Here is a 19,212-nt window from a genome sequence, read left to right on the forward strand (position 1 = left end):
CTGATGGTTCAAAGCTGAGAGATCTTGAGCCTGGTGTTTTGGAACATGAAGATCCCAAACCAGGACTCTGACAGATGCCATCCTCCCAGCCTTACTCAGGAGATGAATGGAGGGCATCATGTATTGCTATGCCTGCCCAATTATGCAGGGAGCTCACCAGGTGGAAGTCCAGAGAAAGGTAAATAAAAGCTCATCTTCAGGCCATGGCTGGACCTTTATGAACCATAGTATCCAGACCAAGGGGGAGGAGCTTGTCAAGGAGGAGGAAGAGAAGCAAGTTGCTTGTGTGGAGCTGTCCATGGTGTTGTATTGACCCAATGGATACATGGAACAGTGGGGAAAGGAGGACAGCAAGTGTCAGTCCAGCCTCCTACTTTCTATATAGTTGATTGACAGGAACTTTGAGGGGTTTTTTAATTTAAAACCCCCCATACATAAACTTTTCCATTTCCTCAGAGTTTAGGAAGCTGTCCAGGAAGACACTTTTTTAAAAAACGAAACACCCGTCCTGTTTTCTTTTCTTCAATGTCTAGCATCAAGTTGTCAGTGCTTACAAAGTCTCTTTTTATAAAAGGCTACAGCTGGAACTTTCAGGGGGAAATGCAACACCATTTATTTCAGGGATAAGGGAAAACGCAGCAGACGTTGCCTAGACTTGGAACACGGCATTCATTCGTCAATACGTATCAATCCTGCTAACAATCATGACTCCAAGCCAGCTTGTAACAGACTTAGTGTGATAAGAGGGAACACAGTACGGATTTCTTGGCTTCTCTCCATCCCATAGTTTCCTAGGCAGGATAAGTTTAAGTGACTTTTGGAAGCACTGCAGTGAGCTGTGAATGATGGATGAAATGAAAAATCTTTGCTCAGTGCACAGAGAGTAGAGGCGACGCTCGCCAAATCCCTTCTCTGCTGTGTCACTTATTATCTAGACACTTGATATGTGTCTTCGTGCGAGACACATCCCCCCCGAATCCCCAGCAAGCCCTACCTTTTCAAAAAGAAAAAGAAAAAAGAGGGAATATTTAAATGTAGTTTTCCCCTCTGATACTTCTGCATCATTTATTAATGTGCTTTCCTTGCTATTTTCTGCCTATTTTGGTGACCTTACTAGCTACAGAGGCATTATGTGCACAAGGATCAAACTGTAGGCTACAGTTTGCTTTTGGAAAAAGATTAAGAGCACTTGAAAAGTAAGCCAGGAGATGTTTATGAGTTTTCATACCATTACATACACAACAGATCAACAAGACAGTCTGTTCTGCAATGAGTACAATCAGAAACAAATACGAGGTGTGAAATCTGGCCCTTTACTTCCACAGAGGTTCCCACTTTTCTACCCCATAGGCTTGGATATCCACATCCATCTTATAGGAAATCTTGGAAATCTCTGCAAATTGGATGTGCATCCTAATGTGGGATTATTTTCAGTAGGATACATATTTCAATGGAGAGTCTCTCCATTGACTTTCCGTGGGATGTGCATCAACATGCAGATTGAAGCATGGCTGCTATCCATTACTTCTGGGATGCATGTCAAAGTACACATCTAAATACAGGTGTTGTCACTTGCTTTCACTGGGGTGCATCACATTTCTAGCTTTTTATCATTTCTCTCCCCCCCCCAAAAGAAAGCCCTTGGGGAAAGCTAGCCAGATAGAATTGGTGGTTTCTGGTTAATTTTCAGATCAGAAATTGAATCTTCCAAAGTATCATACCATTTTTAATCAGGACTCTGTGCCAATCCACAAAAAATTGAATGTCTGGATAAGCCAACACATAGACATCACTAGAGACAGATATATCAACCCATAAATAATAATTTTGAACAAAGATACTTTACATATACAGTGGTACCTTGGGTTACAGACTCTTCAGGTTACAGACGCTTCAGGTTACAGACTCCGCTAACCCGGAAATAGTACCTCAGGTTAAGAACTTTGCTTCAGGATGAGAACAGAAATCACGTGCCAGCAGTGTGGCGGCAGAGGGCCCCATTAGCTAAAGTGGTGCTTCAGATTAAGAACAGTTTCAGGTTAAGAACGGACCTCCGGAACAAATTAAGTTCTTAACCCGAGGTACCACTGTATGGACAACAGTCATCAGATGTTGAGTAAATCAGCAATGGACACACATGTGTGAGCCAGACTTTAGTCTCCTTTCAGAACAAACTGGGGAGGGGAAATGCAAAGAGGCATTTTGTTGGTGAAGCTAAGATTTTTAAAACTAGGGAGGATTCGCTGGAGCTGATGCCAAAAAGTTAAAACTGTCCAGCGACCCAAGCTATTCTTAGGCACAAACCAAGGGTTGGCCAGATTTGCCTGTTTCTGTACAAAACAGGTGCGCTGAGACCAGAGACATAGCTTTCTGCTGAGCTGTTCGAATTACAGGGGGCATCCACTACAGTTACCCTTGTGTCTCATTCTGATTTGAATCAGGATCTAAATTAGGTTCAAAACAATCAGCGTTAGTGCTGAAAACTGGTGATTTCAATCAAGAATGTAGTGGAAAGAAGTAAAACAAATAAAAATGATAGACTTAGCCAGCTGTTCTATTTCTCCCTTTTTTAATCTCATAATCACCCATTATTGTCTTCTAAAAAGTCAGATGCTTTTGATTTTCTTTTCTTTCCTTTTTTTTAAAAAAAGATCATCTATGATTTCCAAAAAAACCAACAACAAAAAACAACCCCAACCCCCCCCCCAACAAAGTATATGTTGTCAACAGTGCCATGTACAGAGGGTAAGGTTCCTGGATTAAAATTTCATAAAAAAGGAGACCCTGTTGCATTTACAGTGCTCAGAAATAAGTGGCATTCACCAATGTCCCATAAAAAAATGTGGTGTTCCACAGTAAGATCTGTTTATTTTGGAGGGAGGGGAACAGGAGGGAAGGGAAGTGTTTCTTATATCACTACTTTCAGCAGTATTGCTACTATGAGATGTGTGATGTTTACCACCTGCAGGCTTACAGAGCAGAAGTAGCAGAACACCTAGAAGCACTTATCATTTACACTTATCATTTAATAATAAGGAAGGAGAAGGAAAAGAAAAAAGAAAGAGAGGGAGGGAATCAAATTGGCTCCAAGCCAAAGGCCAGGCGTAACAACTCTGTCTTACAGGCCCCGTGGAAAGAAATCAGATCCTGCAGGGCCCTGGTCTCGTGAGGCAGAGCGTTCCACCAGACCAGAGCCAGAGTTGAAAAGGCCCTGGCTCTGGTTGAAGCCAATCTAACTTCCTTAGGGCCCGGGACCACTAGGGTGTTGCTATTTATGGACCTTGAGGCTCTCCGTGGGGCATACCGGGAGAGGCGGTCCCGTGGGTACGAGGGTCCTAGGCCATGAAGGGCTTTAAAGGTCAAAACCAGCACCTTAAATCTGACCCTGTACTCCACCGGGAGCCAGTGCAGCTTGAAAAGCACTGGGTGAATATGCTCCCATGGCACAGACCCCGTGAGGAGCCTCGCTGCAGCATTCTGCACCTGCTGGAGTTTCTGGGACAGATTCAAGGGCAGCCCCGCGTAGAGCAAATTACAGTAGTCAAGCCTGGAGATGACCGTCGCATGGATCACTGTGGCCAGGTCGGGGCGGGAAAGGTAAGGGACCAACTGCTTGATGCGGCGAAGGTGGAAAAATGTCACCTTGGCTGTTGCTGTAACTTGCGCCTACATGGAAAGGGAGGCGTCAAGGATTACACCCAAACTCTTAACGGAAGGCAGTGGCACTAATTGGGCCCCCGCAAGAGAAGGGGGTTGGTCCCTCATCCCCATGCCATCCCGACCCACCCATAGGACCTCTGTCTTCGAAGGATTTAGTTTCAATCGGCTCCCACGAAACCGTGCAGCCACAGCTTCCAAGCATCTGGTCAATTTGACAACCTAAAGGTGATAACCTGCAATTAGACAAGCTAATCTACACAAAGAATAATAAAGAGAAGAGAGATAGAAGAATACAAGGTCCTCTCTCACAGATGTGTCTTTAAATTTTGCCCCATCCAGAAAAAGATGTGTTCTCTAACTATCCATCCATCAGTTGTGCCAGCAAACATTCCTCATAACAGCCCGATATTCAATCCAGGTTAATATCCATTTATTCCTCCCTCTGCTGATGTTTTCCCAATGCTCAGTCCAGGCAGCACAGATTCATTATTTTCCTTCCCATCCAAGAAGTCTAATAGAGATTCCCCAATTTTAATTATAAATAAGTGTCAGCCATAATATTGGTCCAGTCCAACCTCACAACTTCCAGGCTAACCCCCCCCCCATGGATTTCTTTGCGGTGTTTATATAATATAACAATATTCCATTTCCATTTCCAGTTGCCATAGTTTTCCATCCTTATCTTTTAGAAAGAAGCTGCTATTATAGCCTATCAGTAATCACTGATCATTTCCTCTTATCACGCCTAACGATTAACTACCAACAAGAGTCAAGCTGGGAGGTGATGATAAGCCAATCACATATTGGCTATCTCTTGTCAAGTGCCTGCTTTCCTCACTACCACCACCCTCTCCAGGTATCAGTTATCATGTAAATTAAGCATGTGGATTCGGGGCACAAATCAACACATCTGTCATCCTAGCATCTCTTTGCAAATGTAGTCATCTAATGAAAAAATAGCATGCCCAGGGAGAATGCTCTTGTCAGTTTCCATACTGTCTACTGCTAATCAAGGCCATTTGGCAATGAGAATACCAGCCCCCACAAGAGATGGCAAAAGGCAGAAAATAGCCTGGGACATGATACATTTTGGCACCTGAGAAACACAAAATGGGTGCTTCTCCACCAGAGAAGAAGGGAGTGAGTGAATATCTACATCTGGAACAATGGAGGAAATAAAGATCTACGGGAACAAGGAGGGAATCAAATCAAGTGGGAATTAAAGGGGAGCTCCTTCCATTTCTTCCCTAGAGTTGGGAGGAGGGATTGGGTGTGTGTGCCAAAGAGCAGACAGATCCAGCCTCCAGGGAGTGCACCACAGACGTTGCTGCCACTGTGGCAGCAATAGCAACAGTAGGTGATGCATTCATAGAATCATAGAACTGTAGAGCTGGAAGGGACCCCAAGAGTCATCTAGTACAACCCCTAGCTATGAAGGAATCTCAGCTAAAGCATCCATGATTACCCAACCTCTGCTTAAAACCCTCCAAGGAAGGAGAGTCCACCACCTTCTGAGGGAGTCTGTTCCACTGTCAAATGGCTCTGACCATCAGAAAGCTCTTCCTGGTGTTTAGCCAGAATCTCCTTTCTTCTAACTTGAAGCTTGGAGGCCAGATCTGCTGTCCCTGTGCCTCTCGCCACCCGAGGCAGCAGCCTCACCTTGCTTCATGGGTGGGTTGGCCCTGCCTGGGCATAAGGTACCCACCAGAATGAAACTTAAAGATGTAAAAAAGTTTGAGTGTATGCTTTTGCATAGTATCCAAACAGCCTGAAAAAAGAATTAAAAAATATGTGGGAGTTGTATGCTGTATGGCCTAGGATGACTCCAGGGGTCCAGAAGGATAGGCCTGGGTACCCTCCAGAAGTCTGAACTTCCCTACCCTGATATAGAGCCTAAGGACCAATAGCATCATCATGTTACTGTTCCTGTCCAAACGCAAACACAGCAACAAGTCCTGCCTAGAAGCGGGTAGCCCCACCCCTGTGTTTGTTTGTAGAATCTAAAGCTGAATGAGCAAATTCATTAGAACACCTTATATAAAACATGTCTCTGTTTTTAAGGGCCTAGACCCATCAATCATGAAAGGGAAGCAGACCTTAGAGGAAGGCTGAAAGTTCCCATCAGAACATCCAATTTCTGGATTAGATATAATGAATGTTTGCCAGGAGTCAGGCGAGGGCTGGGCTGGATAGGCAGACTTATTTACCAAAATCATTTGAATACACTGCAGAAAACCCAGTTCTGTCTCTACATGTCCAATTCGCGAACAGAGAAGAAGGCTGAAATCCACTGAATAAATTACCTGTTGTTAATTAATTATTCACCCAGCTCTAGTCATTGTCTCCGGATCAGTGAACTATAATTTGTAGCTTAATCATGGATGGCTGTAATATATGTAAATTCCGTACCCATAAACTATTCAGCTTGGGCAGTGAAGGATGGAAAATGCTTTGAGTTAGCAGAGAATCGGAGGAAGCTTGAGCAGTAAAGCATGCAGCAACATTTGCGAGCCACATAATTGGAGTCCCTTGAAGTAAACTGTTAGGCTGGAGCGCTGCTAAAATTAAACTGATATTTATTTACATGCTGGCCAAATAGATCTCTATTGGAGGGGGGAGCAAAATGAGGGTCAGTACTTTACAAGGATTCCCTCCAAAGCCACGATGGACATCTATGAACTTTGTACATAGAGATGCATTCTGACCTCTCTGCCCACAGTTCCTGCCCATGCCCAACATCAGCACATGACATTAGCACAAAGCTATTAGCACACAATGCTCCAGCACTGCCCCCAAGCCCTCTGTTTTGCACTGAGCAGGTAGGAATAACCATTCCTATCTGTCAATCCTGGTTTCTTTCAGTTTCTCATTTTTCCAGTCTTATGTTCTGTTCTCTATATTTCTAGATAAGTATGCAAGTCCTCACGAAATTTCATCAACATTTAGTGCAGATTGCTCCTAATACACACACTTTTGCCTAAAGTGCACTTTTTTTTTTGCAAAGCAATGTTCCCCAATAGAATCCATTTTTTTTTTTTTTGCATGTTATTTTCACTAACATATGCATTTTTATGAACATTTTGCCCTGGTTATGCATATGCATTTTTTGTACATTACTTGGCTGGAAAACTGCAGTGCAAAATTTGGAGAAGTGCAGATGTCGAAAGGTGGCTATGTTTCCGTTTGTGTATTTGTTACAGGAAGTGTGACTTTGGGTAGGTTTCCTGCTCAGAGCTTTTTGGAAGTATTTATCAGTATGTAAATGTTTCTAAATAAATAAATAATGCAAAATGAATCAAGCTTCCATCCCATCACTGTGTTCAAGCAATACTGCCAGCTGTAATTTCTTACAGTGCTCTGGCTGCATTGCTCTGGTGCAGGGTGGTGGACCTCAGGCCCAGGCCCTCTCTGTCTGGCCCTCAAGAAAATCTCTTTAGGCTGCACACCTATTCAGTCATACCCCTCACCTGACTTCCTTGACACCTTCCTTGAGTGTTTTTGCTTGGCTGGAATGCGCCCTTGAACTCTGATAAAGCCTCTCACTTGCCTGGATGGAGGATAGAGAAGGGCATGTGGATTTGTGTCAACTGCTGCGGACTAAAACTGAAGCTAGGCCATAGGGCAGCCATTTTGTGACTGGCACCCACGGCACTTTCTCAGAATTCCAAATGTGCCAACTCTGGTTCACAATCCTTGTGCTACACAAAGTGCCAATGTAGATTATCATTTAAGTGCATCGATGCCCGCGATGTATGGTAAAACTGACAGGGTGGCAAAGATGGCCAAGTTACCCAAGTTAGATCACCTGCTGGCAGCACCCAACCATGTGACTTTTCTGCCTAAGGAACCCAACATCATATTGTTATACTCTAGGGGAATTTAATTAACACTTTCTCATTATTAATGCTCTATTGTTGCCCTATTGAAACCAATTAGGAAATCCCATTTTCCCCCCCCCTCCCTTCCACTCTCATAAAAAGAAGCCCATTAAGCTAATCTAGATGCCCTAATCTTTGATAGCCAACTGTGGGGAAAGTAGCATGATGCACGATCTTGACCTTTACCAATACTGTATATTTTGATTGGCTGCCTGTTCTGCCACTTCTCGTCCATTTAGCAAAGCTGTAAACAAGGGAAAATGCTGAATGGCACAGCCTAGCAAATTGCAGAATGTTGAAAAGGTCAAAATAGCACAGCAGAATGTTACTATCCTGTAATTTACAGAGTATATGAGCCATTCACATTCTAATAACTCATTCTCATGACAAGCCCAGCAAAAAGACCATAAAAGTCACAGTGTGAATCCATTTCCAAAAGTTTGATCTTTTCTTTTCTTTTTTTTTCTAATAAGGGTGAGAATGGGATACAAACTTAACCCAGTTTTAATTTCTGTTCCTCCCTCTAGCACCTAAATGCAAACCTCCACCCCACCCGCAGCAATGCCTCGAATAACACCTCATAAAAACGAATGTTGGCAAGTTCTCAAAGCCTAACCATGAGCAAGAAATACATTTCAGCCGATATCATTTTCTATTTGTTGTTTTCTGAAAACAGGTTGAATTGCAAATCGTTCAAGTGCATTCATTAATGTAAAACAGAAAACCTATTGCGTTGGCAATGGGAAAACTTTTCCACCAATAGACCTCTCTCCCCTCCACCCCCATAATCAAGTTACCGGTAAGTCTGCCAGTTTTCTGGGAGCTTCCCAGGGACCTGTGTGTGCTAACTTTTAAATGACTTTAGGCAGAAAGGATACATGTTTCTCACCATCATTGACACCACTGGTTCTATACAATAGGGGCTGTGATACTGATATAACCACATTCCAGGTTCTACTTCAAAGTTGTGTGGGGGAAAGACAAGCATTTCTCAGTAGCAATGTACCCTGGATTGAGTGTGGGATTAGAAGGGCCTTTAGTCTGATGACCCAGCAGAGCTCAACTGCCACAATGGGGGCTTACCAGGCCTACGCGGAGCTTGTTCGAGGCCCAGGGTGGGAGTCTTGCTATAATAAAGTTATAAACACAAACAGAAAAAGCAGGCAGTCCCTAATGGGGGCCCCTGGTCCTCCAAGGCCTGAGACAAGTGCATGCAACTGCCTTCCCCCTCCCCCTGGCCTGCTGCTTGCTTTTGGATTTTGAAGTTTTGTCTCAGCGATGTACACATTTTTGCAATCAGGGTCTCCTAACGTCATGCAGTATTATGTGGATTTTCATGCAGACTTCCCCTCAATATATGTATCTACATGCACATTTTCTGACTGGAGACTTGCACTGCAGTTTTGAAGGATGCATGTGTATCAGTTCATGTACTATTTTGGGAGGTGTGAAGACAGGTATGTTCACATTGAAATGCAAGCTGAAGCAATTTTCCTCTCTCACTTCTGCAGAGCTCCCTTGTTTGCCAGGAAGGGAGCTTGTTCCAGGTTTTTCCCCTGGCAGAAGAAGGTGCCCTTCTTTCTGGAGAAACCTAGTCAATGAATGTCAGTTGTCCTGACCTGGGAAGCATGGCTACATGAATCCGGAACTGTTGAGGGAGAAGCAATAGGTGGATATTCTGGAGAAATACCAGGAGTGGAGACCTTGAGGAATCATTCTCTGGGGCTGTGCCCCAGTCAGAGGAGAACCACCTATCACCACCAGCATCAATAATCATCACCATTACCCATTTGATTAAGCTGACATACATGGTTCTCCCTTTCTCCATATTATCCTCACAAAAACCATATGAGGTAGGTTAGACTCAAGGGCAGTGACTGGCCCAAGGTCATATTAATGGCTGAGTGAGTGAGGATTTGAATGCTCATTTCCCTATAGTCCAACACTCTAACCCAGCCCTTCTCAACCTTGGGTCCCCAGATGTTGTTGGACTACAGCTCCCATGATCCCTGACCACTGGTCCTGCTAGCTAGGGATGTTGGGGACCCAAGGTTGAGAAAGGCTGTTCTAACCACTACACACGCAAGTTCTCTTGGAATAGAGAACTTGGACTACAGCCCTGTACCCTGAAAGAAGGTAGTGGTGAAGTTACAGTTTTCTGTGAACAGGTTGGGACCAAGAAACTGGTCTATAAGTGATCCTGAATGTTACTGAAATAAATATATTCAGTGCTTTTTTCTGGGGTGTTGCAGGGGTACGCATACCCCTAAACATTTTGTGAATCTATGTTTGGCCTCATTGAGGGGCCATCTTTCAATATGAGTAGGAAAATGAGAGTACCCCTAAACATTTTTTTCTTTTTTAGAAAAAAGCACTGGGTATATTTAATTGTTAGCAAACCCCATAGTCCTCTTTGAAGTGCGACAATAGATACTGGGGAGTTTAAGGTACCCTACTTCCGGGTTACCTTTGATCTGAGCCAACAGAGCAGTTTTTACATTTTTAGTGGGAACAAATACTAATGAACTGGTAAGAGCAGGATTGATCCCAATGCTGCTACGCTCAGCAATGAATTTTCCCTGGCTCCAACTAGGCTCCAAAGGAAATCTTTCACCTCCTTATCAAAGTGTTGGAGAGCCCAGCCATGTCCATAATGGAATCAGATCTTTAGGACTGAAAGCTTTGAGCAAATCAATCAAGGCTGATGCTTTGATTTAAGCACACTTTAAGGAACTTTCCAAATGAATAATGGACTATCTAAATATTTTATCTATAGGAAAATAGCTTGGGGAAGTTTGCAGAATTGTTCTTATATTGGAAATTCTTTTATTTTAAAAAAATTAGTTTATGTTTTTAGCGTTAAGTTTTCTGATATGTTTTGCAGGAAGTCATTAATAAATGGAACAAATGAGTGAATAAAATTCTGGGAATTGTTCAGTATGTCAGACCAAATGCTGGTCAACGAAACAAAGGCTGAATTTTTAAAAAACCTCAATCCTAAGAATGTGAAAGTGTTAACAAATACAGGAGAGAAGGATGTTTACTTCAGATAAGACTAAGATGCTTTACAAAGTAAAATATGTTCAAATGGTACATAGAGGAACACTCTTTAAATTAATCAAATTTATCATCAAAAGTGATGGCAGTGGCAATAAAATCATAGACAAGACTAAACAAAAACAAAAACCCACAAATATAGTTAATGAAAAGCAGAGGAACAGGTGAAATGGTTGGGCAGAAGCCACCAGGAACAGAAAAGCTGTTCCAGTGGCAGAGCATCTGCTTTTCACATGGAAGATTCCAGGTTCAATTCCCAGCATCCTCAAGAAGGGCTGGGAGACATCTCTGCCTGAAACCCAGGTGAGCTGCTGGGCAGTCATTGTGCTCAGCACTGAGCTATATGGACCAATGGCCTGATGGTATAAAGCCACTCATTGTCTTAGGTTAGCTCAAGCATAGAAGAAATGGAAAGGGTAGTTTAGCTTGTACACAGAGTGTCGCCAAGGCTGGTTGCTTGGCATCCGTCTGTCTCGGGAGTCAATGGAAGAGTGCATCTTTGCTGGGTCCCCAACCAGTGGTAGATTTTGTCCTTTGAGACTGATTGGGCATACAGAGGAGTCCAGTGGTAAGTGGAGCCAGAGCCAATGACAGGCAGAGCCAATTCGAGTTTGTCTCCATCATCCTCCCTGCTGAATTCTTGAAGAGTTAGTTGACAGCCAGTGCTACCCTCTGGACTGAATATAAATACAGGTGGAAAGCAGACTGAAATTGGTGGGGCAATGCCCCATTTACTCTAATAAATCTGCCTCAACTGGCCCCAACAACTGCCCACAGTTGCCACCTGTTGAGAAGTCTGCCTAGTAATACTTTTCATATTGTTACACCCACTGAGATCCTGTAGGATGGAGCAGCCTGACAACCACACATCTGCTAATACTCTTTCCTGTCTTACCAAGGCAAAATGAGTCTGCAGTAATGTGTCTATTGTCAAAGGACTATGTGATCTTTCTAAAATAACTGTGAGACAGAACTTATGAATGTGAGATTGGCTGTCCTCTTGGGATTAACTTATTGTCTGCCTTAGCATGGCAAAAGAAAATTAATATGATTTGGAGAATCTTCTTCATTTTGTAGCTCTCTTGAAATCTTATTCTAAATTTCGAGCACCGTATAATGGGAGCTGGGGAGAGAAAATATGTGGAAAGCAACTCCAGCTTTCAGTTTCTGTCTCAGTTTGACAGGATTGTTTTGATCTTTGTCATCATATAAAGGAATGGAAGAAAATGCTTCTTAGTAAGAACAAAGCCAACTTTAGGTATTAACTGAAGCCTAGAGACTGCAATTAGGTCACATAACTAGTTGGACTTACTGAAGAGCCTGCTTAGATTCCATTTATTTTGTATGTTCCTTGTTCCAAGTACAGCAGCAGGGATCATTCTGTTCCTAACTCAAGAGTTACTTCTGTTAGTGTTGAAGCCCACCAAGAGGAAGACGGGTGGAGGTGTTGCTTAGCAACCTGACAGAGTGACATGATGTTAGCTGACGTAGGGTGTGCCCTGATTGGTTGTGTCATTCTGAGGGAGTTTTATGCAACAGAGCACTAGGGGTTCAGCCTCCTCCTGGGCTACACTCCCTGGGGTTGCTTCACATCCTCAAGGGCTGCCCACTTTTGCCCTGTTACCCACCAACTTTGGCCCCTGGCCTCACCCAGCCCCAGTATGTGACCCGTGGAATGTTGGGTTGGGAAAAGTTCCCTTCTCCTGTCATTAACTCCACTGTGCATTGTATGAAGAAGCCCATTCTTTTGTCTGTCCTGGTTCTCCTGCAAAATATTTTCATTAGATGACTTACTTACTAGTAATATGGGAGAGAAAGGAAAACCCATCTTTCTCTCTTTCCACTTTTTCCATAACTGAATAATTGTCTATCATGCCCCTACCCTGAGTACTGTTAAGAATACATCATTTTACAAGCATGTTTGCTCCATGCACAGTAAGAGCTGGCTGTTGCATGTGCCATTTCAGACACCTGTGGCACCATCCATCATCTTCTCCAAGGACCCACAGGCCCATTGTCTTAAATAGCCAGTTAGCAGAGTTCCTTGACACTACGCAAACCCATTTTCTGCAGCTGTTGTGGCAATAAATTCCACCCTTATAAACGAGAGCACTGCAAATTGACTTGCATGTAATAACGCTGGCAATAAACTTTTCTGGCTTTATTCATTTTCTCCAGACTGTTATCCCCCCCAAAATGCAACTTACCCAGCTGGACATCTATCATGCTCGTCTGGTTCTCCATAGGGTACATAGGCTGAGGAGGCCTCTTAGTGACTAAGGCTAGAAGAGAAAAATGAGACAAAAGAGGGATGAAGGAAACTTCAGACAAATGGCAGAATAAGGAAAACAGCTGTCACAAATGGCTGCATTTTTGTAGTCTTGGTGCAACAAACATTTATTATATTTATTGTTTTGGTAGTGTCAGACTGCAGTAGGAATATAGGGACATAGAAATCTGCCTCATGCTGAGTCAGACCATTGGTCCACCCAGCTTAGTATTTCTGACACTGCCTGGCAATTGCTCCCCAGGATTTCAGATAGGAGCTTCTCCCAACCCTGGCCAGAGATGCTGGCAATTGAAGCTGAGACCTTTGGCATGGGAAGTAGATGCCCAACCACTGAGCTATGGCCCTTACCCCTAAATAAGCCCATGTGGGCAGCTAAGATTGGACAAACCTGTTAATTTAACTTCTTCAAGTTTCTTTTTTTATCTTAAATTCAGTTCTTCACATTTGTGCAACAATTTGCTTTTAAAAAAAATCCTCATGAAAATTTGCCAGCAGTTTAGTACAATTTCCCCCAATTGTATTTCTGTATAACAACAACACCTTTATTGTCATTGTACAATCTGTGTACAATGAAATTAAACAAGCCTCCCTCCCTCTCCCCCCAACACCCAATCTCTTATCAAACAACACACCACCTCACAAGTCAATTTTACTATGTTATTTTCCATTGAAGAGCCTAACAGCCCACAGATAGAAGCTATTTTTTAGCCTGTTGGTACGGCTGATTATACTTCTATAACTCCTGCCTGAGGGCAGAAGATTAAAGAGGTGATGGCCGGGGTGTGAGTCATCCCTGAGAATTTTTCTCGCTCTCCTAAGGCAACGATCCCTTGCGTTGTCATCTAGCGGACTCAAGGGACAGCCCATATCATGTGCTGTATTCACCACCCTCTGTAGAGTTTAGAATGGCATATACTCCCCCCCCCCAGCAATTTCCCCAAATAAAGCATTTTGCTATTTTGTATACCCTTCAGCCCAAGTTCTCCTCTTCCCTTACTATCTCCTTCCATCTGCTTCCATCATTTCTAAATGGCCTCGGCCCAGTATACCAGAAGAAGTGTCTCCACCCCCATTGCTCAGCCCGGACACTGAGGTCCTCCTCTGAGGTTCTTCTGATGGTTCCCTCACTGTGAGAAGCAAAGTTACAGGGAACCAGGCAGAGGGCCTTCTTGGTAGTGGTGCCCGCCCTGTGGAACGCCCTCCCTTCAGATGTCAAGGAGATAAAGAACTACATAACTTTTAGAAGACACCTGAAGGCAGCCCTGTATCAGGAAGTTTTTAATGTTTGATGTTTTACTATGTTTTCATATAGTAAGCTGCCCAGAGTAGCTGGGGCAACCCGGCCAGATGGGTGTATTATTATTACTATTATTACACCTTCTCAAAACTCCTTTCCTTCCCCCATTTTTTCTGGTCTCCCCACTTCCTTGCTCTCTGTCTCCCTAGGAGCCAATCAGCCCGAAGGGATGAAATGGGAACATAAAGATAGCCTGCTGGAGAAGAGAAGAGGAAGAGTTTGGATTTGATATCCCACTTTATCACTCCCCTTCAGGAGTCTCAAAGCGGCTAACATTCTCCTTTCCCTTCCTCCCCCACAACAAACACTCTGTGAGGTGAGTGAGGCTGAGAGACTTCAAAGAAGTGTGACTGGCCCAAGTTCACCCAACAGCTGCATGTGGAGGAGTGGAGACACAAACCCAGTTCACCAGATTACAAGTCCACCGCTCTAAACTACTACACCATGCTGGCTCTCATATGACCGCAGGAGCCCTCTCCCCTCCTGTGGTTTCTAGCAGCTGGTTTCAAAAGCTTTTTTGCCTCCAGCTGTGGGGGTAGAGCATAGTCATCATGGCTAGTAGTCATTGATAGCCCTCTCCTTTAGGTATTTGTCTAATCTTCTTTTAAAGCCATCCAAGTTGTTGGCCATCACTGCCTCCTGGGGAAACTAGTTCCATAGTTTAACTATGTGCTGCATGGAGAAATACTTTCTTTTATCTGACATAAATCTTCCAACATTCAACTTCATTGGATGTTCATGAGTTCTACTGTTATGTGAGAGGGAGAAAAACTTTCCACTTTCTCCATGCCATGTATAATTCCATAAATGTCTATCATGCCTCCTCTTGCTTGCCTTTTCTCTAAATTAAAGGGAAGGTATTTGGCTAGCATAGATACCTGCTTCCAAAAACAGGTAAGAGATCAACCCCTGCTGAATAACAGTGGCTTTACAGGGTTTCAAAGAGGGTGCTTTGCCAGTCCTACCTGGAGATTCCAGTGATAAACATTCTGTGCAATCTCTGCCCAAAGCCCCTACCTGAACCCAGAAAATTCAAGTGGCAGATCTAGACTCCTGGAATTATAATCACCTCACCAAGCTAAGGTGCAGACCTATAGAAGCTCTACCTTCCCCAATCCACTTCTAATAAAATAACATTCCAGTATTCATATGAGACTTTCAGAACAGATTTTCAGTTATCTCCTTCCTTACATATAAGCAGGATACATTCAGATGAAAAGTTCTGTTTACCCAGGCAGAATAATCATGAGTGGATCTCCTAAGACTTATGTTGCTTACACGTACAATTTTATTAGAGCAAAATGGGAAATTCCATTTGTAAGAATGGAATTGGCGCAAGGCACCTCATTCCAAACTCAAAAGTGACAGTGGGCCCCTAGGAAACATCCAGCCCACTGAAACAATTAAATTACTTTTGGAATAGCTGAGGAGCAGAAAGTTGATGGCAGGAACCTAATAATCAATTTCTTTTGCTAACGCACTCAGGACCTCTGAATGCTATTAGAGGAAGAAGGAAGAGCTGTCATTGCTACCTAATCATATATGGTGCTATCTCTGCTGAGAATTTTCAAAAGCTGTGGGATGGATCATAGCACAATTCTCAAATCCTAATTTGCTTCAGTATAGATACTAAGGACTAATTTATGTGACTTAAAATTGGCTCTGGCCAGAGAGTTCAATCTAGGGCACAATTCAAGATACTGGTAAATGGTTTTAAAGCCCTGAATGGCTTAGGACCAGCACTGCCAGCTCCCATATCAACTTGGCTGCTCCCTAAGATCTGATGCTGAGACCCTGCTCTGTGTCCCACCTACAGTGGGAGCAACAATGGGTAGCAAGAGTTTTCTTTCCATACTCCTCTCTCCTAACCCTTTTCCCTTTTGTGCTGTGCCTTTTAGACTGAAAGCCTGAGCTCAAGGCCTGATTTATTATTTAAAGTTTGGGTGAGGAGTAGGGTGAAAATAGGGGGGAATCCTTCAATCTAGTATAAAATGAAGGAGCTTAGGAGATAGAAGTACCTGGACAAATCTGTCAATTTTGGTTCTCAGAGTTTCTTATGCCCCCCCCCCATCTTATATTCTATTCTCTAATTTTCCAGGATAATTTACAATTCTTTTTTTTAAAAAAAAAGATCCTCAGGAAAATTCATCAGCATTTGGGGGGGCAAATTTCTCCTAATAAATGCATTTTTGTATGTAGTTTTGACTAATAGACTTTTCTTTTGCAATTTATTTGTGAGTTGCTGTGCCCACCAGTTGAAGCTGGACCACAGGGTGGGAGCTAAAAAGGTTCCTCACTTTGGATTAGCGTGTAAGGTTTCACAAAGTCTAGGAGTCGGTGGGTTGATAAAGGGGTGAGGTTTGCTGTAGGTGGTAAGCAACACAAGCAGAAGCAAAACATGCATGTACATATATATGTGCGTGTGTATATCTTTGTGTGCATATGTGTGTGTGCATTCATTTGATATTGCTTGAATTTCACTTCCCTTTACACAATCATTCTTCTCCTGAAAACTTGGGGCATAGAAGTCAAGTACCTTTGAAACAGAAGCACATAAAATTATGTATAACCTAATAGCAACCATTTTATCTAATGCAAACTCTTCAGGAGAAATCTTTTGCTGTTTGGTTTTGGCTGACTGCAAAGATTCTATGTGTACTTACTTTCCTTCCTTGAGCACTTGAAGCTGGGGTACGGCTTACTGCTAAAGGCAACCAATTCCTGATAAGTTTGCATGGTGTTTCCCACCCTCCCCTGTAATTTTTGTACAGCTTTTTCCTTTTGCAGGAATTCTTGGAGAAGAGGCAATCTGCAACATGGTGAAACAGTAGGGTGCTATTGTGAAAGGACAGCAGAAGACACAAGGACCATTGACATCCATCCTAAAGAATGTAATGAGCTGTCGTTCTGCAATGGGCAGAAGGAGCCGTTATCCCTCATTCTAATATCGAGGTCCTGACCTATGCTAGAAAGTCTCGAATCCTAGTATGCTCCATTCTGAAGAAAAGTAGCTCCATTAAAAGACTGAACTCATACATGAAGTAGCTCCAGAACCTGCTGTGTATATATATGCCTATGTGAATGAACCCTTAAGAGTTATAAACCTCAGACTTGGGATACTCTCTTTAGGCAAAGGCAGTGGTGGCTGTGCTCCCTGGGACTGGTGGGGTAGAAGGTAGGGAGACCAACAGCAGGATTTAGCTAGAGCCAATGGCAGACAGGGCCACCCTCTCACTGGTTGTAAGGAAAGCAAGCAGGTAGGTGGGGGGCTGGATGAGGGCAGACTGAGGTTAATAGGGCAGTAGCCCATTCACCCTAATGGAGCAGCCTCCACTGGCTACAGGACACATGGACAAGGTCTGAAGGTCTAGGAGGGAATGAGATCTTAGGTAGGTGAAACCCTGTTGCTCATACCAGCCATGATCTGTGTATCTGGGATCTGAGTTCCTCAAAGGGCCACCCTCCCACATATGTGATGACAGAACATTGCATGCAACATCTAAGGCAGAATATCTGCTAATAGATGTAACACAGGTTCTCTGCCTCACCTTCTCAACAGGACTTGCAACGGGGTGTGAAAATGGAGAAATAGTGAAAGGGGAAAGAAAGGCCCCTTTCTTAGGGTTCCTTATCTTTGAATTGGACTTGGACCAGGCTGCACTGGAGGCCAGTCCATTGAGGTGGATGGGGCAACAACGTCAGTCTGTGTTCAGCCAGCCCCCACCTGCCTTCCTTCTTATTTTCATCCAGTTCAAGGCATGGTACTGGCTGTCAGACTCTTCATCCTTAAGTCTTGGTGTTGCTTTTATAGAACTCAGTGGGGAGGGTAATAGACAAAACTAGAATTGCCTGACATTGGTTCTGGCTCCACCTATTCCTGGCCTCTCTGCCTCCCCATTAGCCCCAAATGGTTACGAGCCACTGCTGCTGGACAGCCCTTCAAATAGAGAACACTTTCGAACAGAGGACTGCCTCTGACAGCCCTCTCTAAGGAAGGAGGTAGGCATTTCTCCCTATCAGTAACTGGTCACAAATGGCTGTTTGTTGCTGAACAAATGAGTGTTCTCAGGTCTCCCCTTTTACCTCTCCATACTTAGATATGAGGTAGTATCACAGGGCAGTGTGATTGTTGTGTTTTCTTTTTGGTGCAACCTTCAGGCCTGGGTACAGTGAGGTGAGAGAATTTGACAAAATGGAGGTCCACACTTTAATACGGTGGCACGAGGGGAAAGGAAGAGTTTAACAGGCAGAAAATCCCAGGTTTGATTGCTGACAGCTCTGGGCAGGGCTGTCCCGTCTGAAATCCTGAACAGCATTGTTCAAAACATATTTGAAACCTGAGCTAGGATCCTGGGTAAGCCCAAAACAGCTTCCCCCCCAGACTCAGGAGAGGCATTATTAATTATACCCTTTTAACACTCCTTAAAGGTAAAGGGACCCCTGACCATTAGGTCCAGTCGTGGCTGACTCTGGGAATGCGGCGCTCATCTTGCTTTACTGGCCGAGGGAGCTAGCATACAGCTTCCGGGTCATGTGGCCAGCATGACTAAGCCGCTTCTGGCAAACCAGAGCAGCGCACGGAAACGCCGTTTACCTTCCCACCGGAGTGGTGCCTATTTATCTACTTGCACTTTGATGTGCACTTTGACGTGCTTTTGAACTGCTAGGTGGGCAGGAGCTGGGACCGTGCAATGGGAGCTCACCTCATCACGGGGATTCGAACCACTGACCTTCTGATCAGCAAGTACTATGCTCAGTGGTTTAACCCACAGTGCCACCCACATCCCTTTAACACTTCTTATTTTATACCAAATGGTTAACTTCAACACTGATTTGCCAAAATGACACAGGCATTTAATTTTGGAAGGAATCCTTTTGTGTCCACTTCAAGCTTGGCCTATGGATGTCTTATTGCTACTCTGCTGGCAGAGCAAAAAACCTCAAAGGTTTTCTGTTTTTATTTTTAAAAAAAGAAGTAGGGGGAAAACTCCTAAACTGGTATTTGTCTGCTCCCTTAAGAAACATCTATT

At 43.7% G+C, this 19,212-nt stretch overlaps 1 protein-coding gene across 4 annotated transcripts in view; it reads right to left on the reverse strand.

The window, feature by feature from the left end:
- The window catches only part of IL1RAPL2 (interleukin 1 receptor accessory protein like 2), a 482,185-nt gene that overhangs the window by 107,179 nt on the left and 355,794 nt on the right, over positions 1-19,212 (reverse strand). For all 4 annotated transcript variants that reach the window (XM_083486405.1, XM_083486406.1, XM_083486404.1 and 1 more), the window contains exon 6: positions 12,803-12,877. In XM_083486405.1, coding sequence (XP_083342531.1) covers positions 12,803-12,877 — 75 coding nt within the window. The remainder of the gene's footprint in view (positions 1-12,802; positions 12,878-19,212) is intronic.

This window comes from Podarcis liolepis (assembly GCF_965112155.1).
Source record: "Podarcis liolepis genome assembly, chromosome: Z".
NCBI classification, from domain to species: Eukaryota; Metazoa; Chordata; class Lepidosauria; order Squamata; family Lacertidae; genus Podarcis; species Podarcis liolepis.